General features: G+C 49.7%; 1 protein-coding gene across 2 annotated transcripts in view; it reads left to right on the top strand.

The window, feature by feature from the left end:
• Window positions 1-20,312, top strand: part of ARMH4 (armadillo like helical domain containing 4) — a 51,631-nt gene extending 31,319 nt beyond the window's left edge. For both annotated transcript variants that reach the window (XM_040067440.1, XM_040067441.2), the window contains exons 6-8: window positions 15,451-15,482; window positions 19,221-19,355; window positions 19,547-20,312. In XM_040067440.1, coding sequence (XP_039923374.1) covers window positions 15,451-15,482; window positions 19,221-19,355; window positions 19,547-19,615 — 236 coding nt within the window. In that variant the 3' untranslated portion in view covers window positions 19,616-20,312. The remainder of the gene's footprint in view (window positions 1-15,450; window positions 15,483-19,220; window positions 19,356-19,546) is intronic.
• Window positions 20,313-21,175: the final 863 nt, after the last annotated feature.

Below are 21,175 nucleotides of genomic sequence, written 5' to 3'. Positions count from 1 at the left end.
GGCACAGACAGTGGGACCTGATGATCTCAGAGGTCTTTCCCACCCCTAATGGTCCTGTGAGATGCTGCAGCACCATCCCTCCAAAGCAGAGCAGGCAGCCCTGAACCGGAGTCACCTGCAGGAGGAAAAGCACATGCAGTGGTACTAATTGGCAGCAGCAGTGATTAGTTACTAAGGTTTGGTTAGTCACTGCTGTGTGGGCTCTGAAGGTGAATACGGGGGTTTAAAGAACGGTGGGAATTTTGTGGCTTTTTAAATATAATCTGAATATAATCTAATAATAATTTTTAATATAATCTGTTCCAGCTCCTGCCAGCAGCTCCCCTGGATGTATTCCATAGTGTGGGTGGGCAGGAGAGCTCCCCTGTCCTCATCTCCCTGGGATGAGCCAGGAGGGGTCTGCAGCTGCCTGGATTGCTCCAGAGGGTGCTGGAGTCCCCTCTGATGGCCTGACAGCTCAGCTGTTCCCTCCTCTGCTCTTCACTGCATAGAAGTTAGATTGGATATTATGAAAGAATTCTTCAGCCAAGGTGTTGTGCAGCCCTGGCCCAGCTGCCCAGGGAAAGGGTGATGTCCCCATCCCTGGAGGGATTTAAAAGCCTTGTGGATGTGGCACTTGGGGACAGGGGCTACTGGTGGCCTTGGCACTGCTGGGGGAATGGTTGGACTTGATCTTGGAGGGCTTTTCCATCCTAAACAATTCTATAGTTCTGTGATTCTAAAAGCAGATTTCACTGACAGGGTGATGAGTGTTGGACCCATCCTGCCCTGTCCCCAGCCCTGAGCAGGGTTGCAGAGATGTCCTCACCTGAGATGTTCCCCACCGTCCCTCTAAGCTTGGGATGAGTGGGTGTTAATGCTCAGGGTAAATACAGGAGGAAAAACAGGGCTTATTTATGCCTGGGTAAGTAGGAAAGCTTAGGTACTGTTTCTGAAATCCTGGAGAAAATCCTAGGCACAGTCAAGTTCCAGGGGGAAATTTAGGCTGAGAGTTGTTTTTTTGTTGTTAGTCCTGTAACCACAAGAGAGTGAATTTGAATGGCAAACTGGGGACTCTTGGCAAAGAGGAGAAATTAAAGCAAAGCCTCTGATCCAAATCCTTATGAGAGAAAGGGGAGGATGATAAAGTAGGAGCACTGGCCTGGAGGGATGTGGAGGGATAAAGGAACAGAGAGAAAAATACCAACCAGCGTTTTAACTCTGAATTCTCTGTGCCATTCTGCCCCTCTGAGATACAGCAGAGATGGAAAGGGAACGAGGAGGAAGGGGGATAACCAAAAGGATAAATGAACATTGGATAACCAGAGGATAAATGGGATCCTGTGCAAGGAATGACTGCAGAGACCTTGTCCAGAGTGCCAGGAGGATGAGCAAGGGGGGTGTTGCTGTGTGCTGTCCCATCCTTAAAACTTTTCCTAAAAAAATGCTCTTGGTCACTGCCAGCCTCACTAAGCCAAGCCTGACTTTTGGTCTGGCCCAAACTGCCTCGTCTGATTCCAGCCAAGTGTTGCTTTTTCACATGAGTCCTTGAGCGGATCACTTCCCCACCCTGAGTGCTGGTGTTCGCAGATGGGACAATTCCAGTGCTCTGTGGGGGCTCATTCTTTCAGGTCCTTTTTGGGCAGACCCTGACCCTTCTTTGCATGTTCACAGAGCATTTCTCACGTGTGTGTGTGTGTGTGTGTGTGATCTCAGCTCTCACAATAATATATTAATATTAGAAATTAATAACGAGGAGTGCAGTCTCTTGCTGCTGTATTACGTTTTGCTCATTAGATGTTCACAGTGGCTGCGACAGAAGTGTGCACTGGAGCCTGCAGAAGGGGAAGGCTGTGAGCCCTGGCTCAGCAGTGAGTTGGGGCAGGCAGCAGAGTGAGGAAGGGAAGTGTGAGCTCTGTGTTTGCCTTTCTGCGGGAGCATCAGCCTTCAGAGATGGGATGTGGGGCTCAGCTGATCCAGTAGAACCATCCTTTGATTTTCTTCCTTTGGCACGAGGTTCCCCTGCAGCCCTCAGCCACAGAAAACCCCAAAACTGTCTGGTTTTGCCGCCTGGCAGGGAGCTGTGACTCAGGAAGAGAAAGCACTTTCAGGGTCTTTCAAATTCACCAGGCTCCATGTAAAACATTTCAATGCTGAAATCAGAGATGTGACCTTGTCAATAATTTAACTGAGGGACCAAAGACAGGCAGCTGAGTGCAGACTTGTGTAAGTCTGTGTCATCCCCTTGCCTGGATGAGGACTTTGCATTTTTTCTTTTGTTGTCAGGCTGTCCTGCAGTTGCTGTCACTGTTGGACTGAGCTAATTTCCCTCTTGCATGATCTTATCTCAGGTCTTCAAGGCAGAAAACCTGGTGCAATAGCACAGAAAGTCATGACATTTCTCCAGCAAGGCACCAGGTTAGCTTTGCTCAGCTTCCCAGGGTCTTGTTTGCTGTTCCCAGATATCAAATGGAAATTTTCCTGGATGCATAAATTACCTGTGGGTTCCCAAAGCTGTTTATGGGTCCAACAGCTGACGTGGGACTTTGTGGGTTGTTGCTCCTTTGGTTTTGGTAGATCTGTTCATCTCTTTGAAATGGACTTTAAAAATGAGACTTCAGCTCCTGTATCCCTTTGGGTTCAAGTAAATGTGGACAGATGGCATTTCCCAGGCTGGAGGGATTGATAAATCAGGATGTTGTGATAAAACGGTTTGAGTCAGGAGTTCTTCATGTCTGTCACTCAAACCTGGAACTAGGCTGGATCAGTTATTGCCCAAATCTGTCAACTGATTCGCAATTTTATAGGGAAAGGCCAGTAAACTGCTTTTCATGTTTAGAGCTAAATTTCAGAAGTGCTCTGCGGTTTCATTGTTTCCTGTACCTGCAGAGAATTTCAGATTTGGGGTGGCCTGTAGAGGTGTTGTTTGTGCTGTGGAAAAGGGAATTCCCTGTGCAGAATATTTGCAGCTAAAAACAAACAAACAAACAAAATTACAGCCACTTCTTTAGAAGGCTAAGTGGAGATTTTGACAACCCCAACCTCTTTCCTTGGTTAATATTTGTTAGTCTTGCAGCTGAGGTAAGAGCAGATCACTTGTGAGTGATAGAATCTCATCTTGTTTCAGCCCCTGCCATGGGCAGAGACACCTTGCATTAGAGCATCTTGCTCCAAGCTCCATCCAAGCTGGATTTGAACATCCCAGGAGTGGGGCAGCCACAGCTTCTCTGAGCAAGCTCTACCAGTGCCTCACCACCCTCAGCAGCAAGAATTTCTTCCTGACATCTGATCTAAATATCTTCTCCTTTAAAACCACTACAAGAAATGAGTTTTAAAAGCGTCCTCTGCTTATTTCTTCCTTATGGTTTGTCAGTGGCTTCTCTCTGTGTCTCTCTCTGCAGAATTTGTCTTCCTAGAGGGCTGAGACCACCCTTGGCAAGCCACCAGACCTTTTTCTGGCCCATTTGGTGGTCTTTGGGCAGCAAGCAGTACCAAGTGATCATAAACACTTGGCTGCAGCTTTGAAAGCAGATTCACCTCTGAGGCTTTATCCAGATAGTGCCGTGAAGGTGCTCTCGCAGCGAATTGTCCCTTCGTTATTTGAACAGATGATGGCAGCAAAATCAGGAGTTCACTCCGAGATACTCAAAATATCTTCTTAGAGCCACATCATATCACTGTCCTAATCAGAGAGTGGGCTCTGGCCTGCTCCAATCAGGGAAATGCCCTTTCAGGGTACGTGAATTGTTACTGATTATCTTAATCTGCTTGGAGGAGCTCCAGATCTGTTCATTTCTGAGCTGAAGGAATGGCATGGGAGGATGCCACAGCTCTGGGGGTGTGTGTTTGGGGCAGCAGCAAACCCCAGAGAGGCTGGAGTCACGCAGGAGCAGTGCTCTGTGCCGTGTGTGAAATAAATGGGAAAGGGTGGAGAGCAGAGGATCTGAATCAACCCTTTCCCTGCAGGGCTGTGCAGCGCTTGGCTGGGAGGTGATGGTGATTTGATAAAGTTCCGCGGGTGGCAGCAAACTTCGCCAAGATTTTGGGATATTAATTTGGCTGCAAATCCTCGCCTGTAAATCTTCATAGGTGCTGCAGAGAAAAGAGAGGTTTTGCTTCACGGCAGCCCCTGGAACAGGCTCCCTACTGCAGTCAAACCTAATACATGAGGAGCTAGGCTGGAGGTACAAGAGCAGAGGGACTTGGAGGCAGAGCTGGTGCTTGGTTTGGTGTTTACCCTCTCGAGCCTCTCTCAGGGGCAGGTAAAATCTGAAGGGGAGCTGCAGGCTCCAAGTGATGGCCAGGCACTGCCCCAGTTTGCTGCTGAGTCCTACCAGAACAGTTTTGCACCAGGAGACCAGGTTTGCTTGTCTGGGGGTTGAATTTGGCCTTGTGCTCTTTTGAAATGCAGATCAGAAGAGGCCAGGTCCTGCCCATCCAGCCACTAATCAAAACTGCTCCTCTTCAAAGCATTTCCCTTCAGAGTTCTTTTAAAGTGTTTGAAATCAGCCAGTTTCCCCCATGCAGGCTAAAAATGGAGCTGCCTCCTCCACCTTTTGTCTGCCCCAATGTATTTGGAGCTCCTTCATTTGGGTAGACCAGCATAAGTCACGCTCTGTCTGTCCAGCTTGCTTTCTCCTCAGCCAGCACAGGCACTGTGAAACCTTTTTGTTTGATTGCCATCATCAGGTGTCTGGGTTGTTAATACTGAGCAATACCCATGGAGTTAAACCTCTGCTGAAGAAATTTGCAGGTTTTCCCTCTGTTTGCTGCCTTTGGCTCTCCATTTGGCTGTAAATAGAATCAGAGAATGCCACTGAATGGTTTGGGTGGGAAGGGACCCTAAAGAGCATCAGTTTCACCCCTCTTCCATGGGCAGGGACACCTTCCACTATCCCAGGCTGCTCCAAGCCCCATCCAACCTGGCCTGGAACACTGCCAGGGATGGGACAACCACAGCTTCTCTGGGCAAACCTGTGCCAGGGCCTCACCACCTTCACAGGGAACAATTCCTTCCCAATATCTAATTTAGCCCTGTTCTCTGTCAGTTTGAAGCCATTCCCCCTTGTCCTATCCCTCCAGGCCCTTGTAAAAAGTCTCTCTCCACCTTTGCTGTCAGCTCCCTTCAGGTCCTGGAAGGCTGCGGTGAGGTGACCCCAAAATCCTCCTTCTTTTCAGGCTGAACAACCCCAGCCTTTCCTCACAGCAGAGGGGCTCCATCCCTCTGATCACCTCGGTGGCCTCCTCTGGACCCGCTCCAGCAGGTCACTCTCCCTCCCGTGCGGGACACCCCAGAGCTGGATGCAGCACATCCCTGTCGGTGCTGTCAGCTTTGGATTCCCAGGCAGCAGATGAAGACGTTTGTTTATATTAGAGAAGCGTTGTGAGTGCAATTAATAAAGCTGCGGAGCTGAAAAGTAGTTGAAGAGCTAAATATCATTATATAATGAGACCTCCTTCCCAGTAAATGATGTGAAAAGATGATTTCTTGCGAAGAATAACAAATTGCCGTGGCTTTTTTTTTACCCTAATTGTCGATGCTTGATTCTAATTTGTTGTTCGTCATTTCCATGTAAATGAAGAGTTTTAGCTATAATTACCGCATTTACGGCAAACAAGATATTATCATTTTCCAACGCTCACGGAGCACTGGCACGTTTAGAAATAGAAGAACTGGATAATTATCCCCCTTGTACAGCTCTAGGGAGGGGTCTACAAGTCAGAGCATCCAGCTCTGTGTGTGAAACAGGTCTTGCACAGAGGCAGCTGATGCCATTAACCCTTTATCTACGTTTGGGGAGCCAGCTCAGAGACATGAAGTGACTTTCCCAGTGCACTTCAGATGCCCGGATCCCTCTGGACACCATCTTCCTGTCGTCACTCTCACAACACAAAAGACAGCAGAGTCGTGGGTTTTGTTGGCACTGAATTTCCTGGTTTGTCCCAGTTATCCCAGTTCAGAGAAGTGGTGGCTGCTCTATCCCTGGCAGTGTTCCAGGCCAGGTTGGACAGGGCTTGGAGAAACCTGGGATGGTGGAAGGTGTCCCTGCCCATGGCAGGGGGGTGGAACAAGATGGTCTTTAAGGTCCCTTCCAACCCCAACCATTGTGTGACTCTGTGATGATTCTCTGCTCCAGCAGAACCTGCCTTTCTCCTCTCACAGTTTCCCGTGTCTGAATGTACAAATCAGAATGCTGAGCTTTCTGACCTGTGTGCAGCACCTGACCTGACCCCACACCACTGGACTGGGATGAGCCCACATCCCTGTGAAGGCCTCACTGTGACAAAACCCCAGAGGGAATAATGGAAATGTCAATCCCCAGCCAGAAAAGAGCTGTGGGATGTCACAGTGTTGAAACAGAGAGGACTTGTAGTGCTGGGTTTCATCCCACCCCAGGAGCTCTGGATTTCATCCCATCCCAGGCTGCTGCCAGTGTTGGGCACAGCATCCAGCGAGGCCAAAGCCTTTGCCTGACAGGTGACTCCGAAACCACCTCGAAATGTTCCCCAAGCTGAGCCTTTTTCCCTGGGAAATCATTTTAAGGCAGCAGCAGGGAGCGAGCACGTGTCCCCTGGAGGGGCTGATTTCTCCTGGGCGTGGATCCATCGCCCTGCTGCCTGTGGAGGGGTGACTGCCCACAGCCACTGTGGTTCCTGTGGGCACCAAGCAGCCTGGCAGCACAAGAACCACGTGTGGTTGATGTTTCATTTCAGCCAGGGCTGTAGTAACCCTGCTGCTGCAGCAGATCCTGTTGCTTGGGCTCGCTCTCTCCTCATCCCTTCAAGGGACGTGCCCAGAGTGCTTCCCTCCCTCACTGCCCGTGCTGCAGGGTGGCAGTGTTCATTCCAGGAGCGTTGCAGGGAGGGGAAGGCTCCTTCCCACCACCTTGGCTCCGTGCCCTGGGCCTCACCTCCCTGCCTGCCTCACTTCCAGGCACGGAGCGTTTCCGTGCCATCGCTTTCCCGGAGCTCGGAGCATCATCAGCAGTCCGCCGACTCCTGGCTCTCCTGTGACCTCCTTCCCCTCCGAGGAGTGCTGTAATTCCTGGAGTTTTCCTGGGTTTTCAGGGGATAAAAACTGCCACTGACTCAGCCATTTGTAGACAGAGGAATAAATCGCTGTGCCGCTCGTGAGATCCTGCTGTGTCCGTGTTCTCCCCTCACTGGGTTTGCTTTGCCTTTTGCTCATTTCCCTTTCACCTCTGTGGTTTTCTGAGGGCCCATTCCTGCAGGTGTGCCCGGAATGTTAAAAGTAGCTGGGAATAATTTTGGGAAAACTGACAGAGGGCAGGTTAAATGGGATATTGGGAAAAAATTCCTCTCTGTGAGGGTGGTGGGGCCCTGGCACAGGGTGCCCAGAGAAGCTGTGGCTGCCCCTGGATCACTGGAAGTGTCCAGGGTCATGTTGGATTGGGCTTGGAGCCACCTGGGATAGTGGAAGGTGTCCCTGCCCATGCCAGGGGGATGGAACAGGATGCTTAAACTAATGGCATCCTAGAGAACATTTGTGTCTAAAAAAATCCCAGTTTACTGTGATTTAATATTTGTCCTGTCTTAGCTCCCAGAACATCCCACACAGATGGAGGTGTTCCAGTAGGGGCTATCAGACTATCGAGGAAGAGGCTCTGACACAAGGAAAAGAAACAGAAGTGACCTACTAGATATGATCTGTCATATCTTTGATATTCCCACAGTAAGGATGGAAAATGGAATAAGAGATCAATTTACTTGCCCATAGTTGTACAAGAAGTCAGAGACAGGTGTCAGTAACTTTAAGGCCCCTTTTGGTGTTTGATCACAAGAGAATCCAATCACAGTGGGAATTGATGCTCAGTTCTGGATGCAGGAGGAATGTGGGGTAAGATTTGTCCTGTTAGCAAACATAAGTTCATTTTCCTTTTGTGACTTAACACTGGACAATGCTGCTCTTCCCAAGTATTTGCAGGAAAATGAGTCTCTGTGATAATCAGATCTTATTTTTAGCATCTAATCGATGCTCGGGGCTTTGTGGTTTAATTACTGGAAAATTGTGAGAACATGGTCTAATACCTGTTTTTTCCTTCAAAGGTCAACTCCATAATTTTTGTTTCCAACCATTTAGTCCTTTATTGATCTTTATGTCGTTTCATGGGGAGTGCTGCATCTTGACAGATGAAATAAAGGCCAAAACCTGAAATAAGAAAAATATATCCCTTTTCTTAAGCACAAAAATGGAAAATCCCCTATTTCAGCCCTTGCTGCTGGCAAATCCTTCACACAGTGTCCCCAGGAAATAGGATTCTGAAAATTACTTTTGTTCTTTATGGAAGGAAGAAAAGCAAGCCAAGAATCTTTTCCGAGCCTGATTAATATGGGACATAAACTGAAGCACAATAAGAAATTTTGCAGTGTAGCTGCTGATCCTTTCGGATAGATGAGGCCAGGGGCTCTGTCAGGAGGGCAGCAAGATCTCTGTGGTTTGCATTTAGAGAGGGCTGAAAGAGAAATGCCCTCTCCTCTCAGTATGGAGGAGCATCACGTAGTTCAGCTGGAGATTTGGAATTTATCTAATCAAATAACAGCCACCCACCGTGGTTTTGCTGCTGTCCTCGTGCTGAAACGAGGTGCTGTCGGAGCACCGGGATGCATGAGGTGCTCTCCACCTGCAGCTTCTCCACCTTTTCCACTCCCCCCCATCACTGCCACCTCCAGTTAAAGCAATTCTCTTTTAAAAACATCCAGCTTTAATTTGAAAAAAAATCTGTTCTGTCTTTGCCAGACTGTGGGAGAGGCCGCTGGGTTATGGGGCGGAAAACAGACTTGGAGGAAAACGTGCGTGAAAAGGCAGCACGGGACTGAATTCCATCCTGGGTTCTTTTTCTGTAAACAGACAGGGTCAAACCCTCCAGTCACCCCTCAAAACCAGCAGTGGTTTTAGGGGGACTTGGTGCCAGCAAAGCTCAGATATTGGCTTGGTGGAAGGACAGATCCTCGCCCCGTTTGTGCAGCTCAGCTCTGGGGGCTGGGATGGGCTTGATGCAGTTTTCCCCGCGGTTACCGAGCGGTGCCTGTGTCTGACCTGCTGCTTTCCTCTGATCCCCTGGGGCAGTCTGAAAGCACAACACGGAGCCTGCTGGCAGAAGGAAGGGTTTCTCTCCCAGGATTTCTCTCCCAGGATTTCTCTCCCAGGATTTCTCTCCCAGGGCCGCATCCTCGGCTGCTGTAAATCAGGAGATGGCAAACCAAGGCTCGCAGTGCACCTCGAAACGTCTCCAAAAATCAGCCAGGAGGGTTGAGATCGTGGAATCACAGGATGGTTGAGATCATGGAATCACAGGATGGTTGGGACTGGAAGTGACCTGGAAAACCCTCTCTGTTCACACCCCTCTGCAGAGGAGTGGGCAGGGACACCTTCCACTAGCCCAGGTTGCCCCAAGCCCCATCCAACCTGGCCTTGACTGCACTTGCTGGGGAAGGGAAATGTTTCCCCTCAAAGCATCGCCCTGTAAATCTGCACAAGCCATGCCAATCATTAAATTTGTTGCATTTATATTCTGTTGTATTCTAGTTCTTGCTCACTTCACCAGATTTTGACCGTTTGGACCAAGGTTTTTCCACAGTGCTTGTGCCAGGCTTTTTAAGAAAACTTTGGCTGAAGAAGTTCACCTGCTCCAGTGGATGAATCGTGGGAAGAATAAACCTCTAATAATTTTTTTTGCTGGAGACCTCTGATTAAAAAAAAAAAATATAAAAGAATTGTTTGGCAAAATTTTATAATTGAGAGTGCAGGGATCAGAAAAACTCTGTAAGACGTATATCAGTGCTCTGGAAAAAGCACTGGAAAAGCCTGGAGAGCTTTCTTACATAGAACTTGGCTCTTCAGCTGCTGCTTGTAGGTAGTTCTATTTGGATGGTGGTACGTAAATAAAACAGCACAGAAATCCCACCTTAAAAAGGTTATTAAAGCTGCAAAGTCAAGGCTCATGGGTAAAGAAAGATTTGTCATCTTCAGCAGGATACAGCTTTGATGAGAAGCCTCCAAGGAGAACTTAGAGCCCCTTCCAGGGCTTTGAGGGGCTCTAAGAGAGATGGAGAAGGACTTTGGTGGTGGGTATGAAGTGATAGGACAAGAGGGAATAGCTTCAAATTGCCAGAGGGCAGGGATGGATGGGATATTGGGAAGAAATTCCTCTCCGTGAGGGTGCTGAGGCTCTGGCACAGGGTGCCCAGAGAAGCTGTGGCTGCCCCTGGATCCCCTGGAAGTGTCCAAGGCCAGGTTGGAGGGGATTTGGAGCAACCTGGGATAGTGGAAGGTGTCCCTGCCCATGGCAGGGGATGGAACAAGATGGGCTTTATGGTCCTTTTAACCCAGAGCAGTGTGTGATTCTCTGAAAGCTGGTGGCTGTGAACATTTCCAGCACACCATGGGCTGAGGCAGGGTGGGTTCTCACTGCTGGAGATTCCCTGAGCTGCTGCAGGAGCTGTGCCAGGGCAGAGTGAGGCAGAAGCTGATCCCACCTGTGCTCCAGCAGAGGCGTTGCCATTTCCAGAAACAAAGTTTGCATTTCCTCCCCCAGAGCAGACGCAGCTTTTGAACACGCTGTGATCCAGTAAATATTTAATCATACAACAAATTGTGGCAGCCAGTTCACTGCAACGTCCTGCTGATGCCTTTTAGGATAATGGGAGGTTTTGTAACTTGGCTGGGTTTTAACACCTTGTGCCTGTCTGGGGCCACCGAGGGTGAAACAAATTGTGTGTAGATGTCAACATTTGTGTGTTCTGAAGGCCCCAGAGAAGAACTGAGTTGACAAGAGAAATGCCAAGGCACGAGGGCAGTGCCTTTGCCAGCCTCAGCAAGGGGCTGCTCACAGTGGACAAAGTGGAAAACAGCTTAAAAAGTGCAAGGGAAAAGGAAAAGGAGGAGCCAGACCTAATGCCATGGGGAAAGGAGTGTCAAAAGGGGTTGATAAGGTCAGAGAAGGAGTTGGGAAGCCCATTTTAGTTCCTCCTTTCTGAGTGAGCGTGGTGAGTTGTTTCCCCATCTCCATTCCTTTTCCAAGAGTTTTGGGCAGGTTGTGGCAATCTTGGGTCACAAGCAGGCTTGGGTTGCAGCTGGACAGGCAGGGAAAAGGGTGTAGATGGTACAGTTCAGGGACCAGACAGTGCCATGGTAACTGTTAAAGTTCACTGGGTTAATTCAAAGTTCACCCAAGCAAAAATTTTATCTGAAAACATAACTGGTAATTGTCAGTTTGACATTTGTTAGATTATCCAGCTGTTCAAGTCTTCTCGAGTTGGGCAATTCATGCATCAACATTCCCATCAGGTAGGTGTAGTTGTTCTGGAATTAAAAATGTGCTGTCTTCCAGCCAGATGCCATTTTCTTTTATTATTTATTTGTGCTAGTAAGTAAATTGAAAATCGTGCTTTTTTTTAAGGGAAAGGAGCTGATGCACCCTTGTGCCATTAAGTTGTCAGAGCCGAGCAGATGGAGCACGAAGCATTTCTGCAAAATTGTTCTCACAAGTCTCATTTGGGGGAAAAAAAAAAAAAGTTTAACCTGCAAGAGTGAAGGGTTGAAATCTGTAATGGAACGGGGCAGGTTGCTTGGTGTATACAGACTGATTGAAAGTAATCTATCTTTTCCTTATTTTTTACACTTTAACCAGCTCCCCTTTGCTGAAAAACTGCAGGTTTGGATTAGATATTAGGAAAAAATTCTTGCCTGTGAGGGTGGTGAGGCCCTGGCACAGGTTGCCCAGAGAGGCTGAGGATTCCCCCAACCCTGGCAGTGCCACATTTTCACCACTGGTCTGGGGGTCGTGGTGGGGAGTTACTGAAAGGAAAGGCGATGGAAGAACCCTCAGCAGCAGCAAGATGGAGTTCTGGAATGAAGCTGTGAGTGCTGGGTTCGAAAACCAGGCAACATCTGCTGGGATGAGCGATAACGTGCCATGGAAAAACAGAATTGCTTTAACTGATGAGTTAAAAAGAGGATATGATTAGAACAAGCTGATTAGATGAAACCAAAGTGACAAGACAAAGCAGCAGGGCATCCAAGAGAGGAAGGGGGGAGACACAGTTGATGGCAGTAGGGCATGAATTATTGATTGAAATCTCCACCAGAAGTCTTTGCATTTTCTTATCTGGGCAGGGAGAGAATGAATGAGAAGCGAACAGAAATATTAAACAGCTTTATCATTGCATTGGAGTGGATAATTAGGCAATTAGGATTACTAAAAGTTGGCAAAGCAAGAGGCCCCGAGGACTTGCGCTCCTGATTTCAGAGCGGGGTGGAGAGGGAAGCAGGGAAAAGCCTTTGGTGAGAGATTTGACGATGCCTTGTGGTGAGGCTGAAAGGCAGAGCCAGGCTCTGGCACCCAGAACCTGCAGCTGCCAGGACAGAGGGTGGCACAGGAGACCTGGCTAATGAAAAAGAACTTATCTGGAGATGGAACAGCAGCAGGGAGGGAGATCAGGAGTGAAGGCCTCAAGAGAAAAAGGATCTGGACCCAAGTGAGTCCAGAGGAGACCACAAAGATGCTCTGAGGGCTGGACAGGCTGGGAGGGATGGCAGTGTTCAGCCTGGAGAGGAGAAATCTCTGGGGAGACCTCAGAGCACCTTCTGATTTGGGGTGTGCAGAGCCACATACCCTCAGGTGTCACCTGCTGTCCCCTCCTGAGCCTCCCGCCTGCGTCTGCCAAAACCTGAACTTCCGGAAGGGTTTTTGCTCACAGGGAATTGCGAGTGTCCCTTTGGGCCAGGTCCCCCCAAAAAGGGCCGGGCAGACACCACAGGCTGCTGCTGACCTCTGCAAATGAGCCTCGCTTCTTCAGCTGCCACCAGCGCTTCTGAATAGCTGGCTGCGCATTTTGAAGGGGAAACCTGGGTAAAACTGACTAAAACCAGCACATTGCATCTGTACCTGTCTGAACTCATCCTGGGCTGCTCTGAGGCCAATGCCAGGTCACCGTGCTCCTCCTCCCTGCTCCTGGCTGGCTTCATCTTTAAGCTATACGTTATTTCAAATGAATTTGCGGAGATGCAGGCGTTGCATAAATCACGGAGGAAAAGTCAGATTGTGTGTGTAATTTGCAGAAGTGCTCCACACTCGTCTTACTTAGCTCCCCACGAAACCAAGGGATCCAAATGAAGCTGAGGCAGAGGGTTTGGAGCAGCGACCATCCTGAAAGTGCCGTGGAAGATGAGCCAGCACTGCAGACGCTTGTTACTAATTCACACCCAGAGACTCTTGTAATTTCTTCAGGGCATTCAGCGCCCAGAGAAAGGAGGAATAGAGGGGATGGTGAAAAATACATGGACTAGAGTATTTCTTCCTAATTATTTGCTTGGCCTCATTGGCAAGTCACCTGGTGTTCTTGGAGAGCGCTGCATTTCCATGGGAAGCTGCCAGCCACAAAGTTCCTCTCCCAAGACCGAGCCAGAATATTAATGACGGACTCTGTTGTGTAATTAAGAGCGTGGAGCCCAGAATTAATTGATGGTAGCTGCCTAGCATAGATATCAATTCTACCTTGAAGTAATGCTCTGTCTGCACCCCACACTCGTGGTGTCCTCGGAGGGGTGAATCAGTGGAGCGCTCGGTTTTGGTGGTTTCCTCCCGGTGTTGTGCACTGGTGACATGAGAAGTGTTTGTAATTCACGGGAATCCAGTGCTCCTTGACCTGTCCTGGCTCCAGCCTGACAGGTCTGGGAGCTTGGCTGTGACAGTTCCACACTCCCTGCTCCTTCCTGCCAGTGCAGTCCTGCCAGGACCTTGAAGGCTTTCTGACCTCCTGCTGCCCGCATCTCATTAATTTGGGGTCACTGTTTTCCTCTAGCAGGGGTTCAGAGGCTGTGGTTGCATTAGAGCATCCCCTGGAGAGGCAGCTAGTCAGGGAGAAATCACCTTGGGCTGTTTTTCCTGTGACCTGGGCTGATTTCCAAAGGCTCCCGACCTGCTCTGCACGGCTGGAAACGAGGCTGGGTATAAAAGCAGCAAATAAAGGTTTGTACCGTGGGGTTGCTGGGCCCCAGCGGGCGTGCTGCTGTTGTTTTGTGGAGCAGAGGGGAGCAAAGCCAGGATCTGTGGTCATTAAAGCAGGTGACAGAATATTCTTAGCTCAGAATAGAATATTCTGCCGTGGCAGAAACACTCCGGAGTTAATTGGCGCCGGCCAGGACTAATGGTGGGAAGAGCTGATCAAACAAGACCTCTTGTCCTCTTCTAGTGCTGTGTTTGTCCCTCTCCTGGATAATTCACCTTTTTTTTTCTCAGCTCCTCATCTGTGCACCTGTGCTTCTTTCACACCTGTTCACCTGTAGCTAATTTGGGAGCCCTGTGTTTGGAAGGTGTTACCTTGCTGACGCTTCAAAGGGGGCATTCAAATCTCTTTGAACTTGTGTTAAATCTGAGACATAAAATATCCTGCTGGCCCCCTCCCCACTCACAGGAAGGCTCCTTTCAGAAGGCTGCTCTGAGGGCTGCAGGTGCACGGGCAGACAGTGATATTGCTAATTCAGGCTCTGAAGGGACATTTTATAACAAAGCAGCCTCGGAAATGGGGTCTAAATCCATAAACTGCGTGTTACATTTGGGATTTAACACGCTCTGGAAGAAATACCCCTCAGGAGGACGTTGCTGCACCCTGTGCCTGTAGCATTGTCCTGCTGGAGAGATGAGATTCCTTGAAAAACCACAGTTGCTGAGCCCTAAAGAACCCAACATTTAACTGCTTGTTACTTCTGTGAGCAGGGATTTGTTGAAATCCTGGCGGATCCTTGCGGGTGTTTTGCCCTCGGCGCGGTGCAGACACATCCTGTGGAGTCAGTGACTCCTGCAGCTCTTTGAGATCAGTGAATATTTCCTCCCAAAGCTGCTGCCATCACAGGATGTTAATTCTCAGCTGTCACATTTCACGGGGTTTATTTAACTGTGAGGAGAAGAAAGGGGCAGTGCTGGCGGGGCAAGTTTGCTTGGCTTAGTGATTTAGCACCTCCAGGGCTATCCCAGAGCAGGCAGTGGCTATTCCAGAAAAGCAGGGCAATAAAAGACAGGGAATAATGCATTTGTAGCCATCATTACAGGCTGTGCAAAGTACAGGGAGGAATATCCACAGAGAGGAGGCCGGTGGAAGGGGATAACTGCCCTGTGAGGTTTTCTCCTGCTCAGACACCCCAGTGTGTGTATGAGAAGTGATGGTCAGAGCCCCACAACCTGAAATACTGGTGTTTATCTTCTTTTTGAAGTCACCCTGAAGTTATGAATTGCTCAGGGAAAGGTGAGCTGCTTGCCTGCCAGCTCACTCCAAGAGTTTCTTGCCTTGATTTGCTGCATTTGCTTCTTCTCATGAATGAGAAAAGAGGAAATCTAATGTTCCCCCTTATCAGCTTGTCAATTTAATTGCTGTCTATTTTAATGTTATCACTATTGTTTGCCATTAATAGAAGTGCCATGATTACAGCTTTTATTTTTCCTTATTTTTCAGTGAGAAGCTGGATGGAGAAGCTGAAAGACAAGGTAGGAGGGCTCAGTGTTTCAGCTCCTTTCAAAGCAAAGCCGCTTTTACTTGCAGGAATAAATAAATTCTTGCCAGTGCAGTTTTCCATCTCTATACAGACCGTTGAGAAAGGCCTTAAAATTATCTCTGGGAGGCAAATGAAGCAGGTGCTGCTGGTAGAGAGTGGTGTGAATCCACAATAAATCCCTCATGGGTTATAACTAAGGGCAGGAGGGACAGAAACGTTTGACTGATTTCTCTGCACCAGAGAAGGACCTTGTCAGATAACCCGAGTTACTTTGTTTATTTCCCCTTAACTTACAGAATGGGTTTGGTTGGAAAGGACCTTTGGAAGTCCATCTAGTCCAACCCTTCTGCACTGAGCAGGGATATCTTCCACCAGATCAGGATCAGGTTGCTTTGGACCGTGTCCAACCCGACCTGGAATGTTTCCAGGGACCCCAGGGTAAAGAACTTAGTTCCACCCCTTTTCTCTAAGTGCTAAGCTCAGTTCTGGATCCAAATCAAGAGGGTCTGGTGCTGCTCTCTGGTGAGAGGCTGCATGCCATGCCAGTGCCTCTGGATGAGGCCTTTCCTACCTCACACATGCTGCAAATCCCTGCAAGGAGAATGATCAAACACAATAAAACTGACAAGGTAAGACCCTGATCATTCCTCCCTGCCATCACAGGGAGCTGGTCCCTGCAATCAAGAGCTGTGCCAGCCACAGGCGGTGATGGCTTTTTAAGCTCTGCTGCCCCGGAGCAAATATTGACATTTCAGAAGGGTTGTGAAGCCATCCAAGGGTTGTGTTGCTGACATCAGAGCCATGAAGCTGGAAATGAGGCGACAGCAAGAGCATTCCATCACTCAACAGGCCTTGGAAATTCTTGAACGGGATCAGAGTCAGTAGAAACAAAAAACCATCACGAGGAGTGGGAGCGATCTCGGAGAACACATCTGAGCTTAGGCAGCCCGTCCTTCCCACGGGGTCCACAGCAGATTTCAGCAGCCCTTTGACCATCGAGTCAGAGCAGGGAAACAGGGTCTGGGTGTCTGTTTTCCAGGCCTGGGGAGTGGGAGGGTTTAAGGTGTGCTCCTGCCCAGCCCTTGGTGAGTTGCCTTTCTGCCTGCACTAGGAAGGAGTCAAGGCTGGAGCAAGCTCTGCTCGTGGCAGAGCTCCTTGGCCTGGGATTCATCCAGAGCAGATGCTGAAAGGACAGAGAATGGTTCTCCCAGCCAAGGTAAAGAGCGGCCACCGAGGCTGGTTGTGTGCCTGGAGGGATTGCAGCATGCACAGGCCACCTGCTCACGCCAGCACGTGGCACAGCACGAACTTGGGGACATCAGTGTCTTCTCACTGAAGCTCTCCCACGTCTTGCCTCTTGTCACCTTGTTGGCCACCTCTGTCCTTCCCTATTGCAGAGGGGCTGCCTGTTCCTGTCTCCAGCAGAGCTCTGGAGAGCCTGAACCTCGTGCAGGCAGACCCTGGACCCTGTGGCAGTGCCCAGGTGTCACTGAGGATCCATTGGTGTCCACCCACTAGCTGAGCCACCTCCCTCCTCTGGGGAACAGCAGATCTTTCACCTGGCTCACAGCTTTCCTTAGAAAAGCCCGACAAAAAACACCCCACTCCCAACCAGCTGCTGGTGTAGCAAATCACTTGCAAATAAACCTGTTCACCCTGTTTCCTCCTCTTCCCGGCTGAGTTTATCAGCACCGGTTTTATGTGCCCCTCTCATTTCCCTTGTCCTCTGTTTTATAATCCCTTCATCCAGAAGAGGATTCCAGCACACAATGGCCCAGCTCTGGGAGATGTGTCCTTCCCTGTCCCTCAGGGACTCTGGGACCAGGAGCATGGGGTCAGGGACAGATTTAAGTCTGTTCTCCTGCAATCACTGTGCAAATGCTGCATTTGGTGTGGCAAATAATGGACATGAAGTTCTTCTTGCTGTTTTCTCAGTGCCCAGCAGGGCCAAGAAGGTCATGAGCATGGATTTGGTGTATTTAAAGCATCCCTAAAGAAGCTACATCTTCCCCATAAAGGGATAAAAACGTGGCTTTGACCTGTGAAATGGGGTTTTCTCTCAAGAAAGTGCAGAAGCCCTCAGAAGTTGGGCTGCAAGACACAGAAAGGCTGGAGTTGTGTCACAGCACAGGTTTTTTGGGGTATAAAACATTGATCTGGGGGAAAGCTGTAAAAGGCCATGGGCTCACAGGCCACCTGAGGAGTTCATTGTGATTTCTGACATGGGAACTCAACTGGGCAGCAGCTGAAAGCCATTTGCAGCCTCCCCTCACTGCCCATGCCAGCAGCAAAGTTCCAGAAATAGAAAACGCCACGCTGCACTAATTAGGTCGCCCAATTAAAGCACCTTAATTGCCTCACAGAGACACAGCCGTCAGCTGTGTCCTGACTAACCTCTTTTTGGGAGCTGGGCTCAGGGATGCTGCCCTGTCCCAGCACCTGAGCTGAGCTGGGTTTGCTGGGAGGGTGTTCAGGGAATCTGAACCATGCAGCTGAAGATCCCTCAAGCTTTGGGATCCAGACACAGAGCTGTTACTATTTAAAGCACTGAGTAGGATCTGGAGGGGCTTGGGGGAGCAAACCAGCCCTCCCTGGCATCGTGCCTGCCCCAGGTGAAAGCAGTTTTTTTCATTCTCCAGGTAAGTGTACAAAAGCAGGGCAGTGCAGCTGAATAGGGTTTGGTTGTTTTTGGGTTTTTTTCCCTCCTACTGAGTGGATTATGGAGGAGAAGTAATTATGGTGTGTTGTATTTTGAGAGCACAGATGAAGACGGGCCGTTGTAAGCAATGGGCTGAGGCTCGCTAGGAGCTGTCTGATAGTCCTCAGAAGTGGTGCCTGTGTCCCTTGGCAGGTGTAAAATCTATTTTGAGGGGTGTAGCAGGCCAAGGGTGAAGCTGTAGCAGCACAGCAGAGGACTCTGGCTGCAGTGTGAGGAGAGGCAGAGCTGCAGAGGGGGGAGCCAGGCTGTACCTGCCTCCCTTGCAACACTGAGCCCAAATTAGGTGAGGGTCCTGAAGCAATCTGGCACTTCAGAACTTAGGTTCGTTTTCATTTCAAGCAGTAAAACATAAAATAACAAGCACTTGGGAATGTTTTACTAAGGATTGAAGGTGTTTAGATGTGTAATTTTAGATTAGTCCTGCTGTCTGTATTATATATATTTTTAATGGGCAGTGCAAATGTACCGATCCCAGCGATTGAATTGGGGCTGGTTTGCTTTTGCTGTGCTCACCTTAAAGCCAGCTGTGTGTGCCCTCCTTCAATGTCATCATCCTGCTGCCATGCAGGGGAACCCTCCCCATGCAAAGCCAAGGTGTCTGGCTCGGAGATTTTGAGTAGAAAGCCGAGGAGGCCTTGGAGTGGCTCGAGGTTTGGCACTTTCCTTTGGCAGCCGAGGTTTTCCTTCACACCTGCATCCCTACCGAGACGCTTCACCCCAGCACTCACCCAAATTATTCCCTCTCCTAAAGGCAGGTGAGCGCTGCAGGGTCTCAGCTGCCACCAGTAAATATCTGTCAGGAACAGCTGAGCTTGCTCCTGGAGTGGGATTGGTTGGAGTTCGCTGAATCCCTGGAGCAGGAATCATCCTGTGCAGAGAGGTGATGGGGGCTCAAATCCAAAAAACTTTGAGGAAGTCACCGTAGGGATAGAATGCAGTCCTCGGCTGCTGAGGATGACTCTGGAGTGATGGTTTTGGGGGTGTTGCTCCGCTCCTCTCTTTCCCTTTTAGGCAGGATACATGTCGGGAATGCTGGTTCCTGTGGGAGTGGGAATAGCCGGAGCCCTCTTCATCCTGGGAGCGCTCTACAGCATCAAGATCATGAATCGCCGGAGGAGAAACGGCTCAAAGAGACATAAAAGGAAGGTATGGAAACTTCCAAGGAAAGGTATGGAAGCTGTGAGCCCTCCTGGCTGGAAAGCAAACTCAGCCTGGGCAGGGTCTGTGTGAGCTGGAGCGTCCAGGGCACCTCGGGTACGGGACGGGGGCACCCGAATTCTCCTTGCTTTGTTCCTTTTCGCACGTGGACCTCTCTGACGCTTGTTTTCCTCCCCCAGCAGAGGGAATTTAACAGCATGCAGGACCGAGTCATGCTCTTGGCCGACAGCTCTGAAGACGAGTTTTGAGTGGAACCGCAGTGCCCTCGGGAGAGCCCGTGACTTTTCAGAGGAGGGAGGGAGGGGGAGAAGAAGAACAAGCGACTTTTCTGCTGCTCCCTCGGCTGCCCCGGGCCGGGGTGTTGTCCCCAGCCGATGACAATGACAATGCTATGCTCTACTTGTGCCACCCGTGATGTTTGTTTTGATACAGTAGTGGAGATCTCACACTCGCCCCCGGCGCCTCATTCAGAGCCACAGCTGGAGCTGATCCATGTGGATGATTATTTTCCTCTTGCCCTGGTGTACTGTTTTGGTCCTGGCTGGCAGTAATCTAATCATATAACAATAGCTCTCACCCATCCCGGGAATGGAAATCTTGACTGTGAATGACTTCAGCCCGATTCATTTTAAATGTTAACATTACCTGAGCTAGAGTTCCTTAGTGCTAAGATTAGCTGCTCTGCTTAATTAATGAGTTTGTAAGCCTGAACTGTATCCCTGGCTGCCCGAGAAGTGCCGTGTACGGGGTTCTTGGTACAGTTTGAAGCACATTTCTGCCCTCGGGTGCCCCTACTCTCAGCCCTTTTCTTCCTCCAGCTCTGCTGCACACTGCTCGGAGACACCCAGGAATGGCCTCAGCACTTGATCCCACCACAGAATTCCTTGTCCATTTTCAACCAGCACTGTCTGTTACAGCACAATAAATACCAGCCTCACCTACTGACCGGTGGTCTTGCCTGCATCTCTTGGCTTTTGGTCAGCGTGCAAGGAGGTGAGAGGAGAGGCAGGTCAGAGACTTCCCCAGCTCCTGCCTCCTGCTGGAAGGACACTAGCTCCAGGTTCATCTCTTCCCAGGGCTGCATTCCCATGGGGATGAGAGTGGAGCCTCTGTACCCATTTATCCCACTGGAAAATGCATTTCCAGCCCCTGGAAGCTGTGTGAACAGCAGCACCTTTGGGGGATCTGGATGGGTCTCGTCTCACAGAGTCACAGAATGGTTTGGGTCAGAAGGGACATTCAAGGGATCTGGTTCCAACCCTGACACCTCCCACTATCCCTGGTTGCTCCAAGCCTCCTCCAGTCTGGCCTGGAAACCTTCCAGGGATGGGGCAGCCACAGATTCCCTGGATAACTGCTCTCCAGAGCAGGGAATACAGAAAGGCACTAAGGGTTGGGGAGCAGCTGGCAGTCAGTCGCTGCTGAGAGGTTTGTGGCTAATGGTGGGAAAACTGCAAGAGCTGGAGAGATGTCAGCTGTGGGGGTGAGGTGACCACTCTGGGAACCCTTGGCTGTAGGAAGAAAGGTGGATTCATAGCAGAGATGGATGCAGGGGGTTATGGAGGTGCCCTGTTAGTCCTGAGTACTGAGGGAGACAGTGCTTGAGGTGACACAGGCATTGAGCAGGGAGAATAATGTAGCTTTGCCCAGAAACGCTGTCAAAATAGCCAGGAGAAGGGCTGCACTATCCATCTCTGCTTCCCACTGTGGAATGACTTCTGTCTGACATGCAGAACATCCGTGTTTCGGAGGTGGGAATCGCTGTTCTGTGGGGAATCATCCTTCCTGCGAGGAGCAGTGGCTCTTGC

The sequence above is a fragment of the Hirundo rustica genome, chromosome 6, assembly GCF_015227805.2.
Source record: "Hirundo rustica isolate bHirRus1 chromosome 6, bHirRus1.pri.v3, whole genome shotgun sequence".
In the NCBI taxonomy this organism is placed as follows: Eukaryota; Metazoa; Chordata; class Aves; order Passeriformes; family Hirundinidae; genus Hirundo; species Hirundo rustica.
Note: the sequence above shows the minus strand (reverse complement) of the source record. Positions and strands in the feature narration are given on the sequence as shown.